Genomic DNA, 24409 nt, shown 5'->3' on the forward strand with positions numbered 1-24409 from the left:
CCAGCCCCTCTCTCTTTGCCCAGAGCTCCTGCATCAGCTTCTCATACTGGAAAGAGACAGTGTCCATCCTGTTGAACCCGGACCGCCAGTCACCCTCTGCCCTTGTCAGCTACATCGAGGAGCCCTACATGGACATAGACAGGGACTTCACCGAGGAGTGATCTTGGGCCAGGCCTTGGGAGGCTGCTTGGCCTGGGCCAGCGCGGGTGAGCGTGGGTACGTGTGCCTCACGCCCTGCCTTGTCCCGTCCTGTCCCCCACCCCACGCCTCCCTGCTGCTCTCCGCCTGCCCCAGGTCTTCAGGTACAGGCTTGGTGGGAGGGAGCGTCTAAAAGCCCTTGGCCCCTGGGTCTGAGGGCCCCGGGTCAATGGGGAGCCTCAGTTCCCTCAAGATCTCCATGACGAGGACAGGGACACTGTGCCCACCCTTCCTTCAGAACCCTGGGGTCCCGCCCCACCCAGAGGTAAGGGGACTTTTAAAAATAGCTCTGTCTGAGCTCCTGCCCGGTCTCTTGGCTGTCAGTCCTGGGGTGGGGAGGGAGATAAGGGCACCCTCCCCCAATCTGTGAGCCAAGCTTGCCCTGGCCTTTGGACCCAGGCAAAGGCTTCTGAGCCCTTGGGCAGGGGTGGGGGACACCAGAGAACGCTACCTTCCCCCAAGCCTGCCCATCTGTCCCTCCCTTCCTCCCTCCCTTGTTTTCCTTTGGCTCCTCTGGTTCTGTTTGCTCATTGGCCGCTGTGTTCATGGGTTCCCCCAGAAGTGGGAGGGGCCTTCTCTTTCCATCCCTTGGAGCACAGGGAGGCTGTGCCCGGGCCCCCCCGCTCCAGGGCAGCATCTCCTGCCTGAGCCCACCCCGCGCAGGAGCCTGCCTGGGAGCATACCCTCGGCCCCTCCGTGTGTTGCCAATTTATTAACAACAAATAAACCAATTAAATGGAGACTATTAAAGAATTTATTTTAAATGACTGATGTGGACCTGACTTTTGTCCGTGAGACCACGTGCTCCCCTCCCCTCCTGAACCCCAAAGAATGAGAAGGAACCCGGTAGGAGCTGCAGACGTGGCGTTTATTCAGGGTGTAGCAGAGCCTGGGGTGGCGAGGCTCCAGCAGGGATGAAGAGAGGAGAGGATCAGGGTGGGGCAAACAGCAGGTGTCCCTCTTCAGAGCCCAGGGCTCAGGTGTCACTCCTTGTGCTAGGGGGAGAGGGGTGCCTGGGTGAGCTGCCCCCCACGCGGAGGGCAGGGTGGGTGCCCCACACCACTCCTCACCTTGGGGCCCAGGGCGTCCCGGGTCCGCACCCGCAGCTTGTTGGCCTGGGTTTCCGCCATGTCCGCCCGCTCCTCTGCGTCGTCCAGCTCGTGCTGGGCCTTGCGATACTTGGCCAAGTTAGTGTTGGCCTGCTGCTCCTGGGGGCACAGGCAGGCCCACTCACCCTTTGGTCACTGAAAGGGTCAGCACCCCCAGAAGGGGCTGGCTTCTCCGGATCCTCACCTCTGCTCCACCACCACTGCCCGCGGCCCTCCTTCCCCCTTGCCAGTACCCACAGCAGGAAGCGGGGTGGGGGGGAGCCACTCCTTCCAGAGGTGCCTGTGTGCCAGACCTGGCTGGAAGGGGAAGGCGCATGCGGTCCCTTCAGAGACAGAGCTAGGTCTCATGTCTTGCCGGAGCTGTTAGAAACGTGTCTTCTCGCTGGGCAGTGGGGTCACTGTCCCAACCTACACACTAAGGCAACACGGGGGAATCCACGGCCCAGCGATGGAGCAGGCCTGACCGGCTGCTGGCATCCCACCTGGCTGCAGAGCGCCTGGGGCCAGCTGTAGAAGTTAGGTGACCACAGGCATCCTCAGACCCCCGTGCACTCACCGCCTCTTCACACTGACGTTTGTAGCTCTTGACCTTGCCCTGCAGCTTGTCCACCAGGTCCTGCATGCGAGCCAGGTTCTTCCTGTCCTCCTCGGCCTGGGCAGGCAAAGGGGATTCGGGTCTTTCCCAAACCAGGCCAGCTCCAGGGCTGCCCCCCTAGGTGGAGCTGGTCACCCACCTGGTACGCGAGCTCCTTGACCCGGCGCTCGTGTTTCCGCACCCCCTTGAGGGCCTCGGCGTGCTGCTTCTGTTCTGCGTCGAGCTCGGCCTCCAGCTCCCGCACCTGCGAGCAGCCAGCCAGTGGGCCTGGTGCCCTCAGCCTGCCCTCGGGTGGCTCACCCTGCAGGGCAAGGGACTGGGAGGGCCGCACACACCTTGGCCTCCAGCTTCTGCACCTGCTTCTTCCCGCCACGGAGGGTGGCTTGTTCTGCCTCCTCAAGCCGGGCCTGCAGCTCCCGCACCGTCTGCTCCAGAGTCTTCTTCATCTGTTCCAGGTGTGCGCTCGTGTCCTGCTCCTTTTGCAGCTCCTCTGCCATCATGGCTGCCTGTGCGGGAGGAGGTGGCGTGGTCGGGGGTCAAAGTCCCTTCGGGCTCTGCTCGGGGCCCCCACGGTCCCGGCCCAGCCTCACGTCGGTGATGGCCTTCTTGGCCTTTTCCTCGGCTTCCCGCCTTTCCTGGGCAGCCTCCTCCGCCTCCCCGCTCAGCTGGGCCAAATCCACCTCTAACTTCTTCTTCTGGCTCAGGAGACCTGTGTTCTGAGGCGGGGCAGGGCTTTAGAGTCGGCCTTCAGGCCCCCGCCCCGTGCATCCCTGTGACCCCCATCCTCACCTGCGAATGCAGGAGGCTGAGGCGCTCGGTGGCCTCCAGCAGCTCCTGTTCCGCCAGCCGCCGGCTGCGCTCGGCCTGCTCCAGGGCGGCCCGCAGCTCTTCCAGCTCCGCGGCCAACAGGGCGGCCCGCCGCTCCAGGGCCTGTGCCTGCTCGTGGAGCTCGGCCGCCAGCCGCTGCTCCTCATCCCGCCCCGCCTGCTCCTCCTTGAGTTGGGCCTGCAGCAGCCGCGTGGCGGCCTGTGCCTCCGTGGCCTGGCGGGTGGCGTGGCCCAGCTGCAGCTCCAGGTCGTTGAGATCGCCCTCCATCTTCTTCTTGAGCCGTAGCGCCTCGTTGCGGGCCCGAGTCTCTGCATCCAAGGAGGCCTGCAGGGACTCCACTGCCCGCTGGTGGTTGCGCCTGTAGTTAGGAGGGATGAAAGGAGGGGTCGTGGCCTGCGAGGGACTTGCTTACAGACACGCAGGGAACACTGGAGACGTGAAGCCAGTTGGGGAATAAGTGACTGATCTCTCCCCGGTTTCAAGCCCCTTGTGTCTGCCTGCCTGTTGCCCATCAGAGCAATTTCACAGGCAAGAGTGAGGCCCCAGAGCAGACAGACAGGGACTGAACTCTGGCTCTACCCGCACTGTGTAACCTTGGGCAAGTCCTGTGGCCTCGCTGAGGTTCACCTCCAAACTGTGGACGATAGTCCCCACCTGAGAGGGTCGTGGGTATGGGGGCATTAGGTGTCTGTGCCAGTCCCCCGCACAGTGGGGCTCAGCCAACATCACCTGCCCTTCTGCTCTCAGGTGGTTGGGATGGGAGAGGCTGTCGGCCCGGGGAGGAGGGACAGCCCGGCCCCGCACCTCAGGTCAGCACACTCCTCGTCTTTCTCCACCAGTTTCCGGTCCACCTCAGCCTTGACCTGGGAAAGCTCCAGCTGGGTCCGCAGAGTCTTGGTCTCCTCCAGCTCCAGGGCCCCCTGGGGATACAGAGCAAATAGTATGGTGGTGGGGCCGTGTGTGTTGAGAGGGGAGGCCAGGGAGCAGCGGGTCAGTGTCCACCTCGCCCCTGACCTCGGCCTCCTCCAGCGCAGCCTGGAGCTCGCTCTTCTCCCCTTCCAGTGCCTTCTTGGCTTTCTCCAGCTCCTGGATGCTCTTCCCGCTGAGGCTGACCTGGTCTGTGAGGTCACTGATCTCCTCTGCAGAGTGGACAGGGCACTGAGGGGCCACCCCACGGCTCATGCTCCAACCGCATCACCCTGTGTGACCCTGAGGGACTTCCAGTGACCCCAGAGCAGCTCTGACCCTGGGGTGGGTCGTACCCTGCAGGTTCTTGTTCTCCCGCCTGAGCATCTCCAGGGCCTCGAGAGCCTCCTCGTGGCTGTGCCTCAGCCGGAAGAGCTCCGTGCCCAGGCTGCGGGTCTCCCTCTGGGCCGCCTCCAGCTCCCGCTGCATCTCCTCCTCCTGCCGCCGCCGCTCCTCCAGCGCCCACTCCAAGTGCCGCTGCTTCTTGTCCAGCGCCGTGGCCGCTGAGGTCGCCCGCTCCAGCTCCAGGGTCACGTCCTCCGACTCCGTCTGCAGCCGCAGCTTGGCCTTCTCCAGCGACGAGCACTTGGCGTGAGCGGCCTCTACCCCCGCCTCTGCCTCCTGCAGCCGCAGTGCCAGCTTCTTTCTAGGCCACGGGAGCAGACAGGATCTGGATGTGTAGCTGAGCCCTGCATCTCCCCTCACCCCTGACAGCTCGAGGTGCAGGCGCCGTCCCTGTGTGTGGTGACGGCCTGGCCCGCAAGGCACTCACTTGGCCTCCTCCAGTTCCTCGGTCCTCTGGATGGCATCTGCCTCGTACTTGCTCCTCCACTGGGCCACCTCAGCGTTGGCCTTGGACAGCAGCCGCTGCAGCTCGGCCTGGGCTTCGGCCTCCTCCTCGTGCTGCTCCCGCAGGAGGTCACAGTCATGCCGCGAAGCCTGCACGGCATGGGCCAGCGTGCTCTTGGCCTGCAGAGAGCCCAGTGACCTCAGCATCGGGCCGGGCCAGTGGCCCTGTGCCCACGCCACCTGCTCTGTGGCAGCTAATGGCTGGCCCACCTTGCTCTCCTCCTCCAGCTGCCGCCGCAGTTCCTCCAGGCTCTGGGTGGCCAAGGCCTTCCCACGACTCAGCTGGCTAATCAGAGACTCCTTCTCCTCTAGCAGTCGGCTCAGCTTCCCTGCAGGCCAAGGGGAGAGCCGGCAGGTCAGGTGGGTGAGGGGCAGCACTGAGCCCCGCTGTGGCCCAGCCAAGCCCCCGGCCTCACCACTCTCGGCTTGTAGCCGCCCCTGCTGGGTGCTGGCATCTGCCAGTTGCCGCTGCAGCTCCTGCACCTTGATCTTGGCCTCGCTCAGCTGATCCTCATAGGCCCGGCATAGCTTCTCTGCACTGGCCTGGGATCCGGGGTCAGGGATCAGAAAAGGCTTGTGATTCACAGGGCAGGATCTAGGGCTGCCAGTCAGAGATGGGGACCCGGAGTCGGGACCTAGCAGGCTAGACACGTGCCCAGGAATCAGAGGGAGAACAGAACCCCACGTTCGGGGTCAGAGATTCTATTGCTGGACTATGGCTTAAGAGATGAGTGTCAGAAGTGAGAGAGGGCTGTACTAGTCCCAAGGCCGGTGGGTCAAGGTGAGGTTAGGATATGAGAGTCTGAAGTCGGCCGGGGACACTGGTCAGAGGTCAGCTGTCAAGCTTAGGTGGTACGAAGGTCAGGGGTCAGGGTTGGGTGCTGGGATTAAGGACAGGAACAGAGTCAGGACAGGTATGAGGTCAGAATTCAGAGGTCAAGGACTGAGAAGTTGGAATTGGATACTGGGTCAAAAATCCCCTGGAGTCAGGGCACAGAGTTTAGGAGGTAGGGTTTGAGGTCAGCACTGGTGTGGGGTTCAGGCTGGGTGTCAGGTGAATGGGTCAGGGGTCCCGATCGGGTGTAGGGCCAGGACTAGTATGGAGTCAGATTGGCAGCGGGTGGTCAGGGGTCAGCTGCTGGAGTCAGAAGGGGTTCGGTCAGGATAGGCTGCTAGAGTCGGGTCAGAGGCCGGGATCAGGAAGGAGGCAGACACCTTGCCGCGGGCCAGGGTCTCCACGCTGGCTCCCAGATCGTCCACCTCCATGCGGAGCTCGCTCTTCTCCTTTTCCAGCTTCTGTCGCGCCCGTCGCAGACTGTCCGCCTGCTCGCCCAGTTCGGCCGCGCTCTCCGCCTGCTTGCGCCGCAGCGCGGCCACCGTGGCCTCGTGCCGCAGGGCCGCCTCCTCCAGTTCCCGCCTCAGCCGCCCCAGCTCGGCCTCGTGCTTCCGGCAGCCCTCGCGCCGCCCCGCGGACACGCCGCCCACCTCCCCCAGCCGCTCGCTCAGCTCCTCCAGCTCCCGGGCTGCTTCTGCCCGCTGCTTCTCCACGCGGGCCCGGGCCGACCGCTCGGCCTCCAGCTCCTCTTCCAGTGCCTCCGCCCGAGACTGGGGATGCGCAGGCGGCAGTGTCACCTCTGAGGGCCTCCGACCCGGGTTTCCGCCCACCCCCGTCCCCCGCACACCTGCAGCTCCTTGATCTTCTTCTGCAGCTGGGCCCCAAGGAGCTGCTCGTCCTCCACTCGAAGGTTCAGCTGACTCAGCTCGGAGTCCTTTCTGGAGGTCACAGGGTGGGCATGAGCCGGCCCAGGGCCTAACTCCCATCCACCTTCCTGGGTCCCCTCTGTACCCGCCCCCAGCACACTCGCTGACTGAGGCACCTCACCCGGAGCAGCCCTAAGTGACCTCATCCCTGTGTTCCCTCTCAAGCCCCGGCCCTAGATCCTGGCCCTTGGTGACCCCCTACACCCTAGGGTTCAACCTCTGCTGTGATGCAGAACCGACTAGAGTCCAGGGGGGTGAGAAGCGGGGTGCAGGTTCAGGAAGCCCCCTGTGGCCAGGAGGTTGGGGCTGAGCCCCGCCCCCCCCCACGCCTACTTCTGGAGCTTCTCCTCCAGCTGCTGCTTGTCCTGGGCAGCATCCGTCACCGACTCCTGCGTCAGTTTCAGGTCACCCTCGAGCTTGCGTTTGGCCCGCTCCATGTCCATGCGCAGCTTCTTCTCTTGCTCCAGGGAGCACTCCAGCTGTGGGCAGGATGGGGTGGGTGGGCTCCACACCGTCCCGGCTGTCCTGGCCCCACCACACAGCCTCTGCCGTGGCCCCGACTTACGTCTTCCACCTGCTGCTCCAGGCGGGCCTTGGCCTTGGCCAGCGCGCTCACACGGTCCTCCTCAGCCTGCAGGTCGCCCAGGGCCTGCTGGTGGGCCTCCTGCAAGGCCTTCTTCTCCTTCGTCAGCCGGGTCACTGACTCGTCCAGCGCCACCATCTCCTCCGTCAGGTTCTTCACCTGAGTCAGGGCCAGGGTCACCACGGGGATGCCTCCCCCGCACTCTGGTCTGAGCGGCCGCCACACCATGTCACAGCAACCGTCCCCTTCGAGCCAGGGAACCTCGGGCGAGTCACTTCATTCTGAGCCTCAACTTCTTCACCCTTAAGGGGTGATTATAGCGTCCTCCTCGAGGGATTAATGAGCAAATGCTCACAAAGCCCTGTGCACAGTGTCCGGCCCAGAGTGAGAGATCAACAGACACCAGCTATTTTGGGGATGCACAGGTGTTTAAGCAGCTGTTTCCTAGTCCTGCCTTCCTCGGGGAGCACCTGTGAGAACCTGAGTAAGCGGCTTACCCTGCTGAGCCCCACTTTCCCCTCCTGTATGAGGGAGTCAATACCCCGAGTCTTTGAACCACCTGGGCTCTTGGGAGGGTTCAGTGAGGGAAGGCACCCGGGGGACATGGGGCTGGTGGATGACAATCACTAGCATTTGCTGAGTACCTACTGCGGGCGAGGCCCTGTGGCGAGCGCCAGCACAGGCTAGTTACGCGCTGAAGCCTCACCCGCCCTAATGAGGGAAGTGCCGCTATTAACAGCAGCATTTGACAGATGAGGAAACTGAGGCCCACAGAGAGGAAGACACCTGCCCAGGGCCACAGCCGGCCCGGCTCACACCTTACTCTCCGTGGCTTGCTTCTCCTTCTCGGCCTTGGCCAGCATCAGCTCCAGGTCATCAGTGTCCTTCTTGAGCTCTGTGCACTCATCTTCCAGCTTGCGCCGGCGGGCAGCCAGGTCAGCATTCACCTCCTCCTCGTCCTCCAGCCGCTCGCTCAGCTCCTTCACCTTCGCCTCCAGCTGCACCTTGGACTTGATGAGCAAGTGGCAGCGCTCCTCGGCATCCACCAGGTTTTCTTGCTCCTGGAGGGGGACACGGGGAATGGGGCAGGTCAAGGCAGCTCAGGGACACCAGGCCAGGCCCCAGAGAGCAAGTTCATTTGTCCGTGCAGAGGCTGGACACACGCTCAGTTGGGCTCCGGGACCAAGGAATACCGAAGACCTGCTCTTGGCCCTGAAGGCGTTCAAGTGTGGTGGGATAAGGGCTCAGGTAGAGGGATGGATGGGGCAGCAAGAGGGGAACATTAGACAGGCTGGGGGCAACCCAGAGCAAGGCTCAAACCAGGGCTCTAGCAGAGAAGCCGACTGCCAGCTCTGCCCACACGGGGCTGAGTGAGGGGGAGAGCCCTGCACAGCCACGGAGGGCTCAGTTTCTCTGCCATCACTGTTTCCTCACTACCTGGCTGCATAACGTCTCCTGCTCTAGCAGGTGAGTTTGTGAGCACAGGCCTGTCTGTTCTCCCACCGATGTAGATCCAGAGCTTCCATGGGGCCTGACACTCCAAGTATTTGCTGAAGGAAGGAATGGCTCTGTGGACTTGGTGAGGATCCGGACCCTTGATCTCTACCCTCCGGTTGTTACCGTTGCCTGCTGCCTGGGTTCCCGTGGCCTTCAACCAGAGAAGGCAGCATGCGACTGTCTCGGGGATGGAGGGGAGGGGAGAGCTGGGGAGATGGGGCTGCCCTGTAGCTTTGCAGGAAGCCACGGGGACGCAAGGCGTGGCAGCATTAGGACACATGCATAGACTGGGTGGGGAGGTTGGGAACGTGGGAGGCTGCACACGGGCACAAGCCCACGAGCCTCCGGAATAGGAAGACAGACCCGGGCGAGGCCTGAGCACCCAGAGCACGCCAGGTCCGCCCCGGCCGGGGATCTGGTTATGGTATTTCCTCGGAGCGGCCTGGGGTTCTCTACGGGGGCTGGGGGCCAGGGGGCACCAAGTCGCAGAAAGAAACCCTGCTCCTCCCCTACTCACTGCCTGCAGCTGCAGGGCCAGGTCATTCTTCTCCTGGGTGACGCTGACGTGCATCTCCTCCAGCTCCTGGCACTTGGCCTTGGCGGTGGCCAGTGCCCCTCGCAGCCCCCGCAGCTCTGCCCGCAGGGCCGCCAGCTCCGCCTCGGCCTGCGCCGAGCGTAGTAGTGGCTTCATCTTGAAAAAGAGCTTCATCCATGACCAGTTCTTGACGGCGTTGAAGGCGCGGATGTTCCACTGGATGGTGAACAGCGCATCCCTGGGGAGGGGCAGCCACAGGTGGCCAGCAGGTTCAGTGCCACCCCTTCATAATGACAGCCCCGATGCTCCCTGAGCACCTACCCTGGGCCGGACATTGCACTGAGCACTTCAGCGTGGGACCTCGTTAACCTTCCCAACAGCCTCTCAAGTAGGTCCTAATCCTCTGCTTTACAGGCGAACTTGAGGGTGAGGCCCAAGGTCACACAGGTCTGCCCCCGGGGTGGGAGCTCAAGAGCCCTGAATGGCCCCTGCAAGTGTCCTGAAGACACCAGGGGCGGTTAAGCCACTGGGCTCTTATATAAGGTCAGACTGCCTGGACTCACATCCCAGCCTCCCACCTCCCGCCACAAGCCAGCAGACAGGCTCCCTCTGCTCAGACACCCCCTCTAGTGAACAGACACGATCATGGCACCTATCTCTCAGGACTGTCCTGTACTTTAACCGAGATAACTTCAAATAAAGTATCTTGCCCAGGGCTTGGCACTTAAGAGTCTTGGGAAACACTAGATGCCCTTATTACTACTCTGGGCCACACTCTGGGATGGCCTGGAGTACAGGCAGGTTCTCTTAACCCAACTTCTGAGGTGAGGAAGTGGTAGCTGGGGGCTGTATGGCACAAACCACAGCCTTGCCCCTTGGGAGGCACGCAGGCAGCCACACGGTGAAATCTGACCCACAGGACGGTATGACAGGGTTCAGAGAGTCTGGGTTCAGAGGGTTCTGCGAGCTGGGGGACAGTGGCTGTACTCCCGCATCACCCCCACCCCCTTCCGACACCCACCTGCCTCCAAGCAGGCGCTGGTACTCGAGGCGCATGAGGCGGCCCCGGCTCCGTGCCTGCAGCAGCGTCAGGACCTTGGCCAGACACTGGTCACGAAGCTCCTCCAAGACGCCTAGAAGCCCAGCCTTGAAGAACACCTGGGGTGTGGGTGGTAGGTGTAACCCTCAGTCGCCTGCGTGACCCCTGCAGTGTGACTGCCCACATCCAGTCCAGCGCCCTAATTCCCTTGTGCCCTGACCTTGGTATGGCCAAACTGGTACTGGGTGTGGTCGATGTTCAGCGAGGCCAGCAGCTTCTCTGTGGCCTTCCTGCTGTCCATGAAGGTGTCGTCTGGGATGGCACTGGGGTTCAGGATGTGGTACCTGGGGGAGCGGGGAAGGGCTGGAGAGGAGGGTGCTGGGCAGGGAGCCGACGACTGAAGAGGCTGGCCCCTCAGAGGCCGGAGCAGAGGCTCCAGAGGGGCACCCCCTGAACAGGCTGGCGGGGGACGGCCTTGTGACACTGGAGGACTGGGCATACCCGGCTTTAAAAGCTTGGGTAGCATTTAAATGCATTCGGTAGTTAAGTTCTTTAAGAGCCTGCAGCATTTACAGAAGGCATACAGCACTTTTATAATTTTTTAGTTTATGATTTTTAATAATTTATCATTTTTTTCAGAAGGCCAAAAAAAGTAAAGAAGGTGATGTGTTACAGCATATCACAAACTGAAGAAACATTTGGGAGAGAATTCTAATCAACAAGAGCAAGGGTTCTGGCACACCCACTTCTAAAGGGGACACACTTGCACATGTGTACAGGGCTGTGTGGGTCAGGCTGTCGTGACCACACTGTGAAGGCAAAACCCTAGAAACACAAAAAGGCCCCTTACTAAGGGACTGATGAACAAAGCACGGTTCACTGGATTATGGGATATTTTACTGCCATAACAAAATGGATGCTGCTGCATGTGTCATTACATTTATCCAAAGCCCTAGAATGTACAACACCACGTTCCATTACACCAACTGTAATGGAAACTATGGACTCTGGGTGATTAGGATGTGTCAGTGCGCGCTGATCAGCTGTAACGAATGTCCCACTCTGGTGGGAGATGCTGATGACGGGGGAGGCTGTGCACGTGTGGGGGCAGGGGCTTATGGTAAATCTCTGTGCCTTCCCCTCAATTTTGCTATGAACCTAAAACTGCTCTAAAAAAAGTCTTAATTTAAAAAAAAAAAAGGATGATGATGCAGACTTATGTCTATTAATAAGGAACAATCTCCAAGACATATAGTTACAGGGAAAAACAAAGAGAACATGTGCGTGTGCACCCATGTGTACAATATTTGTATGGACACACAAGTATAACGGTCAGCGTGGATGGCCCCGGTTACTTCTGAAGGGGGAGGGAACTGTGCACAATTGCAGCCTGACAAAAATCAAACCTATAAAGGGAAGGCAGAGGGGCTAACAGCACGGACTTGGTGCCAGCCATTACATAAAGTCTAGTCCATGTGAACCCTCATTCAACTCCCAAATCTACCTCCAGCTCTGCCTGCCCCCCGACCCTTGAGCTCCAGACTAACAAATCCCATCTCCCCCTCAGCTTTCCTATCTGCTGGAGACATTTCTTTTTTTTCCAGCCATGCTGTGTGGCTTGTGGGATTTTAGTTCCCCAACTAAGGATCGAACGCCCAGGCGCTCAGCAGTGAGAGCGCGGAGTCCAAACCACTGGACTGCCAGGGAATTCCCTGCTGGAGACATTTCAAAGTTGACATGTTCAAAGTAGAGCTCAATCCACTCTCCTCCTACTTCCCCACAAAATTTTTAAAATCCTATCTTGGTTTCTCAGTAAATCTACCACCAACTCCCCAGTTGCTCAGGCCAAACAACCAGAAGTCACCCTTGTCTTTTCTTTTTCTTTCTTATTCCACATCCAATTCATCAGTAGCAAGGCCTGTTGGCTGCACCTCCAGTATTTACCCTGAGCCTGTTCACTTCTCCCCCAGCCCACCGCCCACCCCCAGGTCTCAGCCATCAGCATCTCCCACTGGGATACCTTCTGGCCCCCTCCCCAGTCCCCCTGCATCCTCCTTGGTGCCCTTCCATCCCCTCAGGCTGGAGCTGGGGAGGAGCCAGGGCTGGGGCAGGGAGACACCCACCGTTGCCGGAAGTCAGCGTAAAGCAGCCTATTGGGGAATCCTTGTCGGCAGATCCGGATCCCCTCCAGAACCCCATTGCAACGCAGCTGGTGTAGCACCAAGAAGGCATCCATGATCCCTGGACATGGTGGGGGTTAAAGGAAAAGACAAGGAGTTCAGGCACAGGGCTCACTTTGAGGCTGAGCAGGCCCTGCGGAGGGGGCAAGACCCAGCTTCCAGTCTGCCCTGTCCCCTCCCTCCAATGTGCCCCCATGCCACCAACCCACCCTGGGGTGACTACCTGGGGTCTTGTTCTCATTGGGGACAATGCAACGGACAAAGTGGGGCTGTGTGGCCCGCAGGTTGGTCATCAGCTTGTTGAGGTTCTCCTGGGGGTGAGGAGAGGGGAGAAAGCACAAGAGGGCAGAGAAGCAGAATTGGAAACCGCAGTGGATGAGCCCCATAAGGACTGCGCAGTAGGTGCCTAAGCGTGTCTCTGCAGTGCTGCCCTTTCACTCTGCTCCTTGTGACCCTTTGCCCTCTTCTGTTTGACTGGGTCCCCGTTACCATCACCAAAGTCTTCACTCCCCCACCCAATCCCCGTGGCTCCGGCCCCATCCCCCGCAAACCCTGCCCAGGCAGCATGGGGACGGGAAGCAGCACAGACTTGCTGTGATGTTCACGTGGAGAGGAATTAAACATCACTGCAAGTCTTAACGGCCGCCCGCCCAGGGTGCAGGGGACAGAGCAGGGAGCCGGGACGGGGTGGAGGGGGCAGGGTGAGGGCCTGCACGAGGCCTAGACTGGGCTTCACCTTGTGTAGCTGGGACACCGTCTGGAATGATGCTGCCTTCCTACGCTTCTCTTTCACCCCAGACTTGAGGGGCTCGGCTAGGAGAGACATGGGACCAGTCACTCCAAGGGACATCCCCCTGTGAGTCCCCTACAGAATCTCATCCCTCTGTACTCACTAGAGCAGGAGCCAGCATAGTTCTCGTAGAGAGTAGCCAAGAGCTTGTTCTGCGACTTTTGGAAGATGGGGATCACCGTCTCATTCAGTGGATCCTTGTTTTTTTCCAGCCAGCCCACGATGCTGTAAGGCACCTGCCAGAGACCAGACGGGGGCTGAACCGAGGTGGGGGAACCCGGAGGAGGGAGGAGAGAGGTCAAGAGCTGGGGTTTCAACAGGCACCTACCACGCCCGCGTAGTGGACCACCTCAAAGTGGGCCTGGTATTTGCGCTTCTTGTCAGGCCGTGGCTGCTGGAAATTGGGCGACTTCCCCGCGTGGTTATCATAGAGCTTGGCCTGGAAGCTGGCATCTGAGGCCTTGGGGAACATACACTCCTCCTCCAGAATGGACAGGATGCCCAGTGGCTGGGGACAGGGCACAGCTTGAAGGGCCTCCATCAAGCCAGCCCATCCAGGCTGGGCTGGATCCCCATTTCCTGGAGCCCCTCCCTCTGGGAGCTTTCCCAGACCCTCCAACCTCAGCCATCTGCCCTGAGGGACGAAGAACTGACCTGCACCCAGGAGCCCTGTCTTCTAAGAAAGAAAGTTTGTGGTTTGGCTTCCAAGCCCTTTCTGCCCAACTTGCAGCTCTGAGTTGTTCTCTTTACTTATAAGAAGTGCGCAAACTCAAGCCGGCATCCGTGGTCTCACACTCTCACACGTGGTACAGTCAAAACAGGCAGTTGAGTTCAAATTCTGGCTTCCTCACTTAGTAGCTATGGGGCCCTTAGACCTCTCTAAGCCTCAATTTCCTAACCTGCAAAATGGGGAAATGAATACTTTCATTGCTATTATAACAGCAAAAGCTGTCAACCACCTAAATGTCCACTAGTAGGAGATTACAGAAATGGATGAAAATCATCTGCTGCGTGAACTACTGTGCCTTCTTCAACAAAGCACCATGCTCAAAATACACTCCCAGAGAAAAGGTAGGACGAGAAATGCGTCTGTGTTCATAAGAGAAAAGAGATGCCCAGGATAAAGGACTGGGAGGAAACAGGTTGTGGTAGGATTGTGGGACACATCTTTTCTCCTTTATTTCTGATTTTTCAATTTTTCTTTGATTTTTTTTTCTTTCTAGTCTTTGTACAATAGGGAAATGCATATAATGTTTTATAGACAAATAAACAAACGCCCTGTAGTTCCGGACAGTTTTGAGGGTCCAAAGAAACTGTGGCTGCAACAGTGCTGGGTTGCACGCTCACACACACACACTGCTCACCAACACACAATCACACTCAATCTCCAATACACCTAGTCACACACATGCACACATTTCCATTCATACACACGTTACACACACACGGGCACAGCCACGCTCATACATGCACACACACATGCAGGCTTGCACACGCTCGCTCACACACAAGTGCACATTCATTTCTGCTCACCCACTGCTCCCATGCCTTCCCTCCCTTGCAGTGACCTGGCCCCAGGCCTCACCTTCTCGATGAGGTCAATGCAGGGCTGCAGGTCCAGGCCGAAGTCAATGAAGACCCAGTCGATGCCCTCCCGCTTGTACTCCTCCTGCTCGAGCACAAACATGTGCTGGTTGAAGAACTGCTGCAGCTTCTCGTTGGTGAAGTTGATACACAGCTGTTCAAAGCTGTTAAACTATAGTGGGAGGCGCCCGGCTCAGCAGACCTCCTTGTAGATGGAGACAAGGAGACCCACAGAGAACAGGGGTGTGCGGGAGCTCACCCCGCCTCCAGGCAGACACCCAGGGCTCCTGTCCCCACCCCCATGGTCCTCCACCCCAGAGAGAACAGAGCCTGGGGGTGTGGGCCTGCCCTCACCTCAAAGATCTCAAAACCGGCGATGTCCAGGACGCCGATGAAGAACTGACGGGGCAACTTGGTGTCCAGTGTCTGGTTGATCCGTGACACCAGCCACCGGAACAGCCGGTCATAGGTGGCCTTGGCCAGAGCCCCCACGGCAAACACCACCTGGAGGCGCGGGGAGGCTGCTCTGGGACCTGGCAAGGAGGGGACCCTGCCCCAGCCGTCCGCAGGTGGGCCCCGCCTGCCAGCCGCTCACCTGCTCCACGCTCTGACCCTTGGTCACATACTCGTTCCCCACACGCACTCGGGGGTGCAGAAGGCCTTTGAGGAGGTCTCCACTGCTGACCCCCATCAGGTAGGCAGCCTTGTCAGCACCTGGCAGGGCACATGGGTGAGATGAGGGGGAGGAGGCCAAGAACACGGGTACGTGGGAGCTCTACCGGCCTCAACTTAGGGTTATGAGAGGGAGGTTGGAAGAGGTTAAGTTCAGGGTCAGCAAACTGTACAGCTCAGGAGGGTGAGGGTCTGGAATTGAGAAGTCAGGGTTTACAATCAGGGCCAGGTTAAGACTGAGGTCAAAGGCTGTGAATAAGGCTTAGGGTTAATGGTCACGGACTGGATGCTGGGATCAGGGTCAAGAGGATGACCAGGTCAGGCCAGGGTCAGGGCCCCTCACTCTCGGTGCCGTCGGCCTCGGCCTGCTCGTCCCACTGCTTCTGCTTGAATTTCATGTTGCCGAAGTGCAGGAGGGCCCCCACGACCTTGTAGCAGGCACACTTCTCATCCACGCTGAAGCCCAGGATGTCCATGGCATGCTGGGGGTGGGGTGTGGAAGGCTCAGAGAAGTCTGGGCTCCTCCAGGGTTCAGCCGAGTGAAGGGCACTGGACCTGCTCCCCCAGGTTTCCTCCCTTCCCACCACAGACATACGTCAGTGGCCATGAGCTCCTCCCCGTCATTCATGTGGTCCACAGTGATGACGCCCTGGCTGCAGAAGTGGTAGTCATAGGGGTTCATAGACAGAAGCAGCATGTCTGGGGTACAGGGGGCAGAGGAGGGCAGGTCGGCTGTGTTCACCCAGCTCTCCTCCGTCTCCCCATCCCAGCGTGGTGGATCCTGGGAGCCAGCCTGGCAGGAGAGTGTAGGGCCCTCCCGAGACTTTGTAGCTTGAGTTTGTCTCCTCGACTCCCACACCCATGGCTTCTCTTTCTTTACAGTTCTGAGAAATGAGCCTCGGTCCCTATGTCTCACTCATCTTTTGACCATTCCACAAGCCACCCCTATGGCCCAGACCCTGTGCTGGGTGCTGCGGCCCAGCGAGGACCAGATTCTGCCCTGCCAAGAGAGGGGAGCTGGGCCTAGACAGGGCCATTGCTCCCCACTGGTGCTAGGTGGGGCCTCTCTAGTGTCAGGACAGCAGGAGAGACAACCTTGCCAGGGCAATGGTGCTAAGGGGCCCATTTCCTAGCATGAGGAGGAGAGGGCTCAGCAAGAACTGGAAGTCCCAGGAAGGGGGTGGGTGGATAGAAGGTGCTCTGGGTCTCCAGGAAAGAAGGGATGTCACAGACCCCAGAACAGTGGGGGAACAGGTAGCCCAGGGCCTGATCTGATGGGGGCCGGGACAGGGCTGGGCAGCCCAACTGCCACCCAGACCTGTGGGTTCTGTTTCCCACCCCATCTGCTTCTGGCCCTCACCCTGCAGCTCTGGCTTCTTCCCCGAGAGGATCTGGTAGTAGACGTGGTAGCCTCGCTCACCAGGCAGCTGGAAGATCACCCTTGACTTCTCCAGGAGATCTGGGGAAAAGGGAGGTGCTGGCCTAGTTTCCCGAGTGGGTCACCCCACTATGGCTGAGGGGCAGGGAGGAGGTGTCAGCAAGGGGCCGGGGTGTGTGTCGAGGTGCCGTGTCTGCACACATGCCAGCATGTGCTGAAGGGTGTCTCTCCATCAGCACACGTGTCACGGTGTGGGAATGCATATGTTTGTACGTCTGTGTGTCTCTGTGTGTGGGTGTATTAACGTAGCTGTCTGTGTATGGGTCTTGATTTGCCTATTCTTTCATCTGTGCTTTCATTCCACCATCCACAGACCACACTCCTTTCCTCCAGAGCACTGCTGGTGTGTCAGTGTGTCCACCGAGCAGAGCCTCTGTGTGTTTGTGCATGGGTCGGTCGGGGCATGAATTATGACGTTCCCGCCTATCACCACCTGCCCATGCTTATCCATCAGCATCTGGCCATGCACCCCAAAATGGGGAGCAGTCAGCGTGGGGGCCCCTCTATGCATGCAGCCTGGGTACCTGGTGTCTATGCAGCAGGTCTGGGTCAGGTGGGATGGGCAATGACCCCAGAGAGGCATTGAGGGAGGCTTCCAGGAAGAATGGGGACTCGAGGTGTAGAGATGAGGCCACGGCAGGAGGGGCACAGGCCTGCCCTATCGAGCACCAGAGAAAAGACTGGGATGGTGGGTGAGGGGAAGGGCCCAGTCACAAGGAGCCTGACTGGCCAAGTAAAGATTTGGGTCTCCATCTTAAGGTGATGGGATCTGGAAAAGGTTTTTAAGCAGGAATGCGATGTGGTCAGATTAGTCTCTAAGAAAAGATCACTCTGGCTGAAAGGAGATCCAGCAGAAGAATGGAGAATGGAAGACTACATGGGGGCTGGGGGAATGTTCCAGGTGAGAGGTGAGGTGGCCTGAGCTGGGCTGTAGCCAGGGGATGAAGAGAAGCGCCTGGGACAGGTGGGAGCCCCAAGGACTTGATGACAGACACTCAGTCTGTCTGAGCGGAAAGACTCAGGCCTGGGCCTGTTTCCCCATCCTCACCCTCCCCCACCCTCTCCTAGACTCACAGCTGTCAATATCCGCGGATGCCAGCTTCCCAGAGGGACCAAAATGAATGCGGATGAACTTGCCCTGTGGGCAGAAAAGCAGCCTCAGTTGGGTGCCCAGCCAGCGCTGCCCTATTCGTCCAAGGCTCCCACCACCTTGTCTCCCCGCGACAGACCGGGCTCCACCCACACCCGGCTCTCCCACTGCAGCACTCACGAAGCGGGAAGAGTTGTCGTTCCGCAGGGTCTTGGCATTGCCAAAAGCCTCCATGGCAGGGTTAGCCTCAATGATTTGATCCTCGAGGGTGCCCTGGTGGTGGCGGGCCAAGGGCTCTGTCAGCCCGTGGTCCCGGGGTCTCGGCCCAGCCCAGACAACCTCTGGTTGGGAAGGGGAGGGGAGGGGGGGTCCCCAGGACCTCATAATTGTTGCCTGCCCCACTCACACCAGCCCCATACCTACCCTGGTCTTCGTGGCCAGAAACTGCCGGGAGGAGAAGGAAGACAAGTTAGAGGCTGTGAGGTGTCACCAGGCAGGACCGGGCAGTGGGTGGCTAGCGGGACAGTGAATGTTAGTCACCCAAATGTGTACCCCCCACCCCGACCCCTCATGCCCGACCCTCCAGGGACTGTTAGAAGGAGAAATGCTAGAAAGTAGAGCAAACATGGCCCTAGTCAGGGGCTTGAGGCAGGGGCTGCGTCTGGGGGTCTCCTATTCACAGCCCCCCCAAGCCCTGTCTCTGGCCTCCTCCATATCCCTTCATTTCCCATGCCCTAGGAAGCGACCCTGCCCCAAGCCCTAGAGGTTCCTGACTACAGTCTACTCCCCTTTAGAGCCCAGCTCAAATGCCCCTTCCTCTAGGAAGGCTTCCCTGATGCTCTGAGGCTGGAAGAGACCTCTTCCTGCCCAAACCTTCTGAGCCCTCCCCTCCCTCTATGACTTTCCTTCTTCCCACTACTCCTCTGTACTGTGGTGAGGTGCGTTTTCACCCTCCCCTCCCTCTATGACTTCCCTTCTTCCCACTACTCCTCTGTACTGTGGTGAGGTGCGTTTTCATTGTACAGTTGTTCACCGACTATTATTCAAAGTAGCCCTGTCGGGTGCACATTATTAGCCCTAAGTTGCAAATGAGGAAACTAAGACTCAGAGCAAGAAAGTGATCTGCTCCAGATGGCACAGTAAGTCAGGGGCAGAGCAGACACTGAGCCCAGGCATCCTGCTTTCCACGATGCCCGAAGCCACCCATATGTCTCATCTAGAGGGACTTACTGAATGGAGGGGATCCTCCCCCCATTGCTCTCCTAGCCTCATCCTTGTCTTCCCTCCTTTTCCCTTTCTTTCTCTTCCCTACCCTGGATCCCAGCAGCCTGGGAAAAAAGGGAGAAAAAGGAAGGAATAGATTTTGGAGTGACAGGTGCCATGCCACCTGTCCCATGCCAGGGGACTGTGGTTATTCACTCACCTCCAGGGAGCCCAAGACTTAAAAATCCCCCTGAGGTATTGCTGGGGAGACAGAGGCAGGAGAGAACTGGCAGGAGCCCCTCCCCCGAGCTCCACCCCACACATTCATATCCAGGGCTTTTGAACAGGGCTCTCTTTGGAGATGTGGTCAATTTGGGGGCCGAGTGGAGGGAGGTTGATAAGGCTCTTAAGCGCCAGCACCCATGGCCCCTGCGGGGCAGCCTTTCTCTCTACCTCCCCTGCCTGACAGCTCCCCCCAACCCCAACTCCACAATGCAGGGCTCCTTTCTGCCCAGGTGCCCCCTACCCCCACCCCTCCCAGCTGCATCCCTGCCAGCTCCCTGCCCTCCATTCCTGTTCTTGGACCAATACCCGACTTTCTGTAGCATCCTCAGAGACACTTTGGGAGTTGGGAAAATGGGGTGGGGGGGAGGGAGGAGAGAGTACCAAAAAGTCAACAGCAAAAACAAAACAATAAAAACAACCACCACCACACCAAAAAAACAAAACTGAAATAAAAAGAAAACACAAGAAAATCAACTGGGAAAGTAGGAAGAGGCAAAAAGAAAAAAACTTTAAATGGAAAGAAGAAAGAAAAATGTCCCAGAACAAACGCAAGGCTCAACAGGACCAGGAGTAGGGGCTGTGCAGGAGGAGGCCTTGGGTTTCTGGAAAGAAAAGGCAACCCATTTTGGGGTAGGGGAGCACACACAGAGCTCTGAACAGATGGCCCTGGGGCTAGGAATGAAAGTTGTACCTCAAAAACAAAAACAAAACAAAAAACTGGCTCCCCCATTGTTTCAGAAAATTTCAAAAACCACAAAGAAATCATGGGGTGCAAAACTGCCCCTTAACCTTGGCTGTTGGGAATGCCAAGTGCCCTTGTCTCTGGCTGAACCTGCTTGTTTGATTAACAGCAGGTAACTGTATCTTTGGTGCATGAAAACTAAGAAAACAATTACTTCTTGGTAAAAGCAGCCTACCTGGTAAACTTTTTCAAAATATGAAGGTCATGATGAAAGGGAAAAAGTACATAAAATGCTTAGGAATAGCAATGTGGTCCCACCCGCTGTGTTCCAGATGGGAACACTGAGGCAAGCCTGGGACCACGTCATACAATGTGACAGAGAATGGCCACAGCCTCGCTGGTCGAGCCTTGCTCAGGCCAGAGTCTGCCACCAGGGTGGGAGGCTCAGGCAGGGCTGGAGGCTCTGGGGAATCAACTTTTTAAAAAGAAAAAAAGAAGAAAAAAAAAGGAGAAGAAAGAAAAGAAAAACAGAAGCAGCAGGGAGCAGCGCCCGCGTGGGCGAGTCTTACGGCCTTCTTGCCCAGCCCGTCTCCCAGGGCAGCGACGATGGCAAAGTACTGAATGACCCGCTTGGTGTTAACCGTCTTACCGGCCCCCGACTCTCCCCTTGGACGACACAAACATGAGTCACCAATGTCCATCTGGCTACTCTAATTCCTCCCATCCCCCAACACCCTACCCCTCAAGCAGGGCCCCTCTGCCCTCCCCACACCCAGCTACCAACTCAGGACGCACACCTCAACTCAAAACTCCTGAGATAAATTAGCCCTCAGAATTGTTTACAAAACAAGCGAACATAGACCATCCCAGTGAGATGAGAAAACACATTATGATGCCACTGTTTACTGAACACTAACTTACTGCCAGACACTGGGCCAAGTGCTTTACCTATATTGGCTCATTTAAGCCTCAGAAACCTGTAAGGCAGGCACCATTATCATCCGCTTTTGATAGATAAGGAAATGCGGCTCAGAGAAGTTATGTAGCTGTTTCTGCTGTGTGCCAGGTACAGACATTAACTCACTGACTCCTATAGCTCTGTGTGGTAGGTAAGTAGGATTGTTCTGTCTTTTCTGATGAGACTCAGAGGCCCAAGCACACCAGCAGGAAGTGGACCCGTGAGAACTTGAATACAGGTCTTTCTGGTTTCAAAGGTCTTGATCTTCACCAGCAGGCTGCAGACACACACACACACACACACACACACATACACACACACACACACGAACGATGTCCATATTGGCTTGGCTGGATATAAACTTGGTATGTAAGAATTCTACCACTTACCAGTGAAAGCAAACAAAGGATTAGAAATAAGATTCAGAAATACGGAGACAGTAAGAAGGAGGAAAGGGGTCTCCCCACTCCCCTTGAGCGAGAATCAGAACTCCCAAAAGATCAAGGTGGGAGAAGATTCCAGGCCCTAGGGACAGAGGGTATCAGGGCTGGTGATCAGTCTGGTACCCCCTTCCTGCCCACCACCCATAACACATCTGCCCAGAATAGGGGGCAGAGAAAATGCTCTAATTTAGTTTCACCTGGGACACTGACTCCAGGCGGTAAAACCCCTGCCCTAAGCACTTTGTATTCAACCTTGGGAAATGATTTTAGTTCCACTCTCTTCCTGCCAGATGGCCAGCATTTCCCACCCCATCCCCAGAGCCCCACACTCACGTGATCAGCATGGACTGGTTCTCTCGGTCTGGAAGAAAGGGGAGGAGATAGACAAGTTAGCCAAAGTGAGGGACCAGCCACAGGTGGAACACCTTGGGTATCCTTGGCGCTGGGGCAGCCCCTCCACCACCCAGGGCCAGAAACGGCAAGGACCAGGTGGGACCTTCAGACTTCAGGCCAACTCCCACTCAGAGAGACAGAAGGATATGCTAGAGTGTCCAACAGCATCAAAAGGAGGGCAGTGCAAGTGGAGGGAAGGGGGTCCTGGAGCCGGGGGAGGGGCCTCGGGTGGGGGAGAGGAGTCAAGGCGGCCCTTACTGCGCAGCATGTCATTGTAGGCGTTATCTGCCACCGCATATATGTGGGGCGGGGCCTCCGAGCGGCGCTTTCCCTTGTAAGCGGCTACCACGGAGGCTGTATAGATCGGGAGCCATTTGTAGGGGTTGATGGTGACACAGAAGAGGCCCGAGTATGTCTGAGGAGAGAGTGTATAGATAGGTTGTTGGAGGCCAAGTTCCCATCCCCAGGCTCTAGCCCTCGCAAAACTGTGACCCTTGCAAAATCCCCCAAGGAGCTGCTTAAGGTGCGATGCCACACCCTTTGTGGCCGCCCTAGCCCCGCCCTAGCCCTTACTCCTACCCACAGCCCGTGGCCCCTTCACAGCCCCATTGCCCAGCCTCTGTGCTGCTGCAGCTCCGCCCCTACACTGTCGTAGCCGAACCTCCAGCCCTACCTCTAGCCCCGCCCCAGCCAGTGGCCCCGCCTACACAGGCCCATGACATCACCCTACCCTGCCTCTAGCCCTGCTCCCCACTGCACACAGCCCCGCCTCTCACTGCACACAGCCCCGCCCCTTCCCCCCCGTTCTGTCCCCACCAAGCTGTGCCTCTTGCCCTAGCCCCGCCCCTGCTACTATGGCCCCGCCCCCACCACACACAGCCCCATCCCACCCGTGGCCCCTCCCCGGCCCATGGCTCACATAGATCATCCAGCGAGTATAACGCTGGCGCAGGTTGTGCAGTACGGCTGCCTCGTTGAGGTGCGTCATCATGGCCATGTCCTCCAGCAAGTCGAAGCGGGGCGGGTTCACGGGCTGCAGTTCAGCTTCACTAACCGTCAGCACCTGCCAGGAAGGTCGTATAGTGGGGTGACAGGTGGGCAGGAACAAACTGACCTCAGCCTCTCACTCCTGTACGCTCCCAGACACCCTTTCATCATCCAGAGCACACTGGCCAGGAGCTACACCCAGGAAGGCAGAGGAGCTAATTCCAGGAAAAGGGGGAGCCAAACCTTCTGGTCTTTGGTCTCCACGTTGACTCTGCCCCCAGTAGCCTCGGATTTGACCTCAGCCTCCACGTAAGCATCCTGTTCATCAGGTACCCAGACCCGCTTCTTCCCTGAGTTTTGGGGAGAGCATGGGGGTTTTGAGAAAGGCTGACACACATCCAGGGGTTGGGGACCCAGCTGGGGTTCCCAGATCGTGTCTACACAGCTGTGCCCCTCCTAGGAGCCCCTCTGTCAGGATGCAGGAGTACCCAGAAAAGATCCTTCCAGACACAGACTCCCGGAAGGGCAGAGCTGGGAGGGTCCCTAGAGATCTCAAAGGATTCCCTGACTGAGGTTACAGTCCCTCACAGCCCTGGATTACACACTTGGGTTCAGATTCCTGCTTCTGTTGTATTTGCCCTGTGACCTCAGGAAAATCCCTCATTCTCTATGGGCCTGTCCCTGAAAGGTAAAACATTATGGGCATGTCCTTAGTTCCCATATGGAGCAGCCCTCAATATCAGGCACTTAATTCTCAGTGGGTTCTGCCTCCCCCATTTCACTGAAGACTCAAACCCAGGTCTTGTAAGTCTGTCTTATGCTCCTTCCTGCCTGGTCAGCTGGCCCCAGAGCTACAGGGAGCCCATATTTCATGGCAGTTAAAGGCACAGACTCAGGTGTCCTGCCACTTACTAGTCAAGTGCCTTAGTCAGGACCAGCTCCATGACTTGCAGGCCCCAGTGTTAAAATGCAGATCCTCTTGTTAAGAAATTATTTACAGTTTCAAGATGGTGATAACAGAGTGTTAAATCGAGCATGAGGCCCCTCTGTGGCTGCAGAGGTTGCACACCCACGAAGCTGGCCCTGGCCCTGGTCTCCATCTCCCCAGGTTGTTGAGATGATGCATGGAAAGTCATCTGCTCTGGGCCTGACACACAATAAGCACTTGATACACATTGCCTATTGTTATTATTGTCCTATGAGCAAACTGGGTCATAAATAGTAGCCTTTATTCCTGTCCCTGATAAACAGAGGCTTTGGCTCTATGGAAAGCACTAAAAATAACTCCAGCACAGGTTTTATGGACATGTGGAGGCAGCCTGCACACATACCAATCACTCTCATCTCAGAAGCTTCAGGCTCCAGCCACAGACGGCAGCTCCAGGAGGTGGGTGATACTGTCCCATTTTACAGAGGAGCAAACCGAGGCTTGCTCACAGACATACAGTGATGTACACAGGCTCCCTGGGATTTTATCCTCAGGGCTAAAGCTTTCAGGCCAGAGTGCTCCTTCAGACCTGAGCTGAGTGCCCCCCTCCCCACTCCTGGTCTGAGTCCATAAGGGCTTCTCTGTAGCTGTGCCCCACTCTGCCCTCACTTACCATCCCACAGGACAGTGTGCACCTTCATCTGCTCCTGGTAGCCCTGGCGGAGGTAGCGGGCAGACTCCCCAAGTTCACTCACATCCATCATGGTAGTGGCACTGAGAAGTGGAGGATGAGATCTTAGAGGTTCAAGGCAGTCC

General features: G+C 58.0%; 2 protein-coding genes across 8 annotated transcripts in view; one reads left to right on the forward strand and one right to left on the reverse strand.

Moving 5' to 3' along the window:
• TRPC4AP (transient receptor potential cation channel subfamily C member 4 associated protein) overlaps positions 1-962 on the forward strand; it is a 77993-nt gene extending 77031 nt beyond the window's left edge. For all 3 annotated transcript variants that reach the window (XM_032604190.1, XM_032604191.1, XM_032604189.1), the window contains one exon: positions 24-962. In XM_032604190.1, the coding sequence (XP_032460081.1) occupies positions 24-161 (138 nt within the window). In that variant the 3' untranslated portion in view covers positions 162-962. The remainder of the gene's footprint in view (positions 1-23) is intronic.
• MYH7B (myosin heavy chain 7B) lies at positions 935-24381 on the reverse strand. Of its 5 annotated transcripts, XM_032604187.1 has the most exons (42): positions 24267-24381; positions 22909-23015; positions 22598-22741; positions 21937-22093; positions 21619-21646; positions 20454-20550; positions 20035-20037; positions 18138-18158; positions 17895-17987; positions 17699-17762; positions 16547-16645; positions 15782-15885; positions 15530-15668; positions 15110-15228; positions 14869-15018; positions 14516-14686; positions 13259-13438; positions 13034-13166; positions 12877-12953; positions 12364-12451; positions 12084-12201; positions 10181-10304; positions 9943-10079; positions 8904-9159; positions 7708-7950; positions 6872-7048; positions 6640-6785; positions 6228-6318; positions 5761-6150; positions 4962-5088; positions 4756-4874; positions 4469-4665; positions 3993-4342; positions 3745-3869; positions 3535-3650; positions 2692-3088; positions 2493-2618; positions 2238-2408; positions 2042-2146; positions 1864-1959; positions 1269-1406; positions 935-1193 (listed from the first exon to the last, which is right to left on the reverse strand). In XM_032604187.1, the coding sequence occupies exons 1-42, from the start codon at positions 24355-24357 to the stop codon at positions 1182-1184; spliced, it is 5826 nt and encodes a 1941-aa protein (XP_032460078.1). In that variant the 5' UTR covers positions 24358-24381; the 3' UTR covers positions 935-1181. The 5 variants fall into 5 exon arrangements, with proteins under 5 accessions (XP_032460078.1, XP_032460076.1, XP_032460074.1 ...); XM_032604185.1 differs by lacking the exons at positions 20035-20037; positions 20454-20550; positions 22598-22741; positions 22909-23015; positions 24267-24381 and adding an exon at positions 22258-22314 and having other exon boundaries at positions 14516-14599; XM_032604183.1 differs by lacking the exons at positions 20035-20037; positions 20454-20550; positions 22598-22741; positions 22909-23015; positions 24267-24381 and adding an exon at positions 22258-22314.
• Positions 24382-24409: the final 28 nt, after the last annotated feature.

The sequence above is a fragment of the Phocoena sinus genome, chromosome 15 (assembly GCF_008692025.1).
Source record: "Phocoena sinus isolate mPhoSin1 chromosome 15, mPhoSin1.pri, whole genome shotgun sequence".
Lineage (NCBI taxonomy): Eukaryota > Metazoa > Chordata > Mammalia > Artiodactyla > Phocoenidae > Phocoena > Phocoena sinus.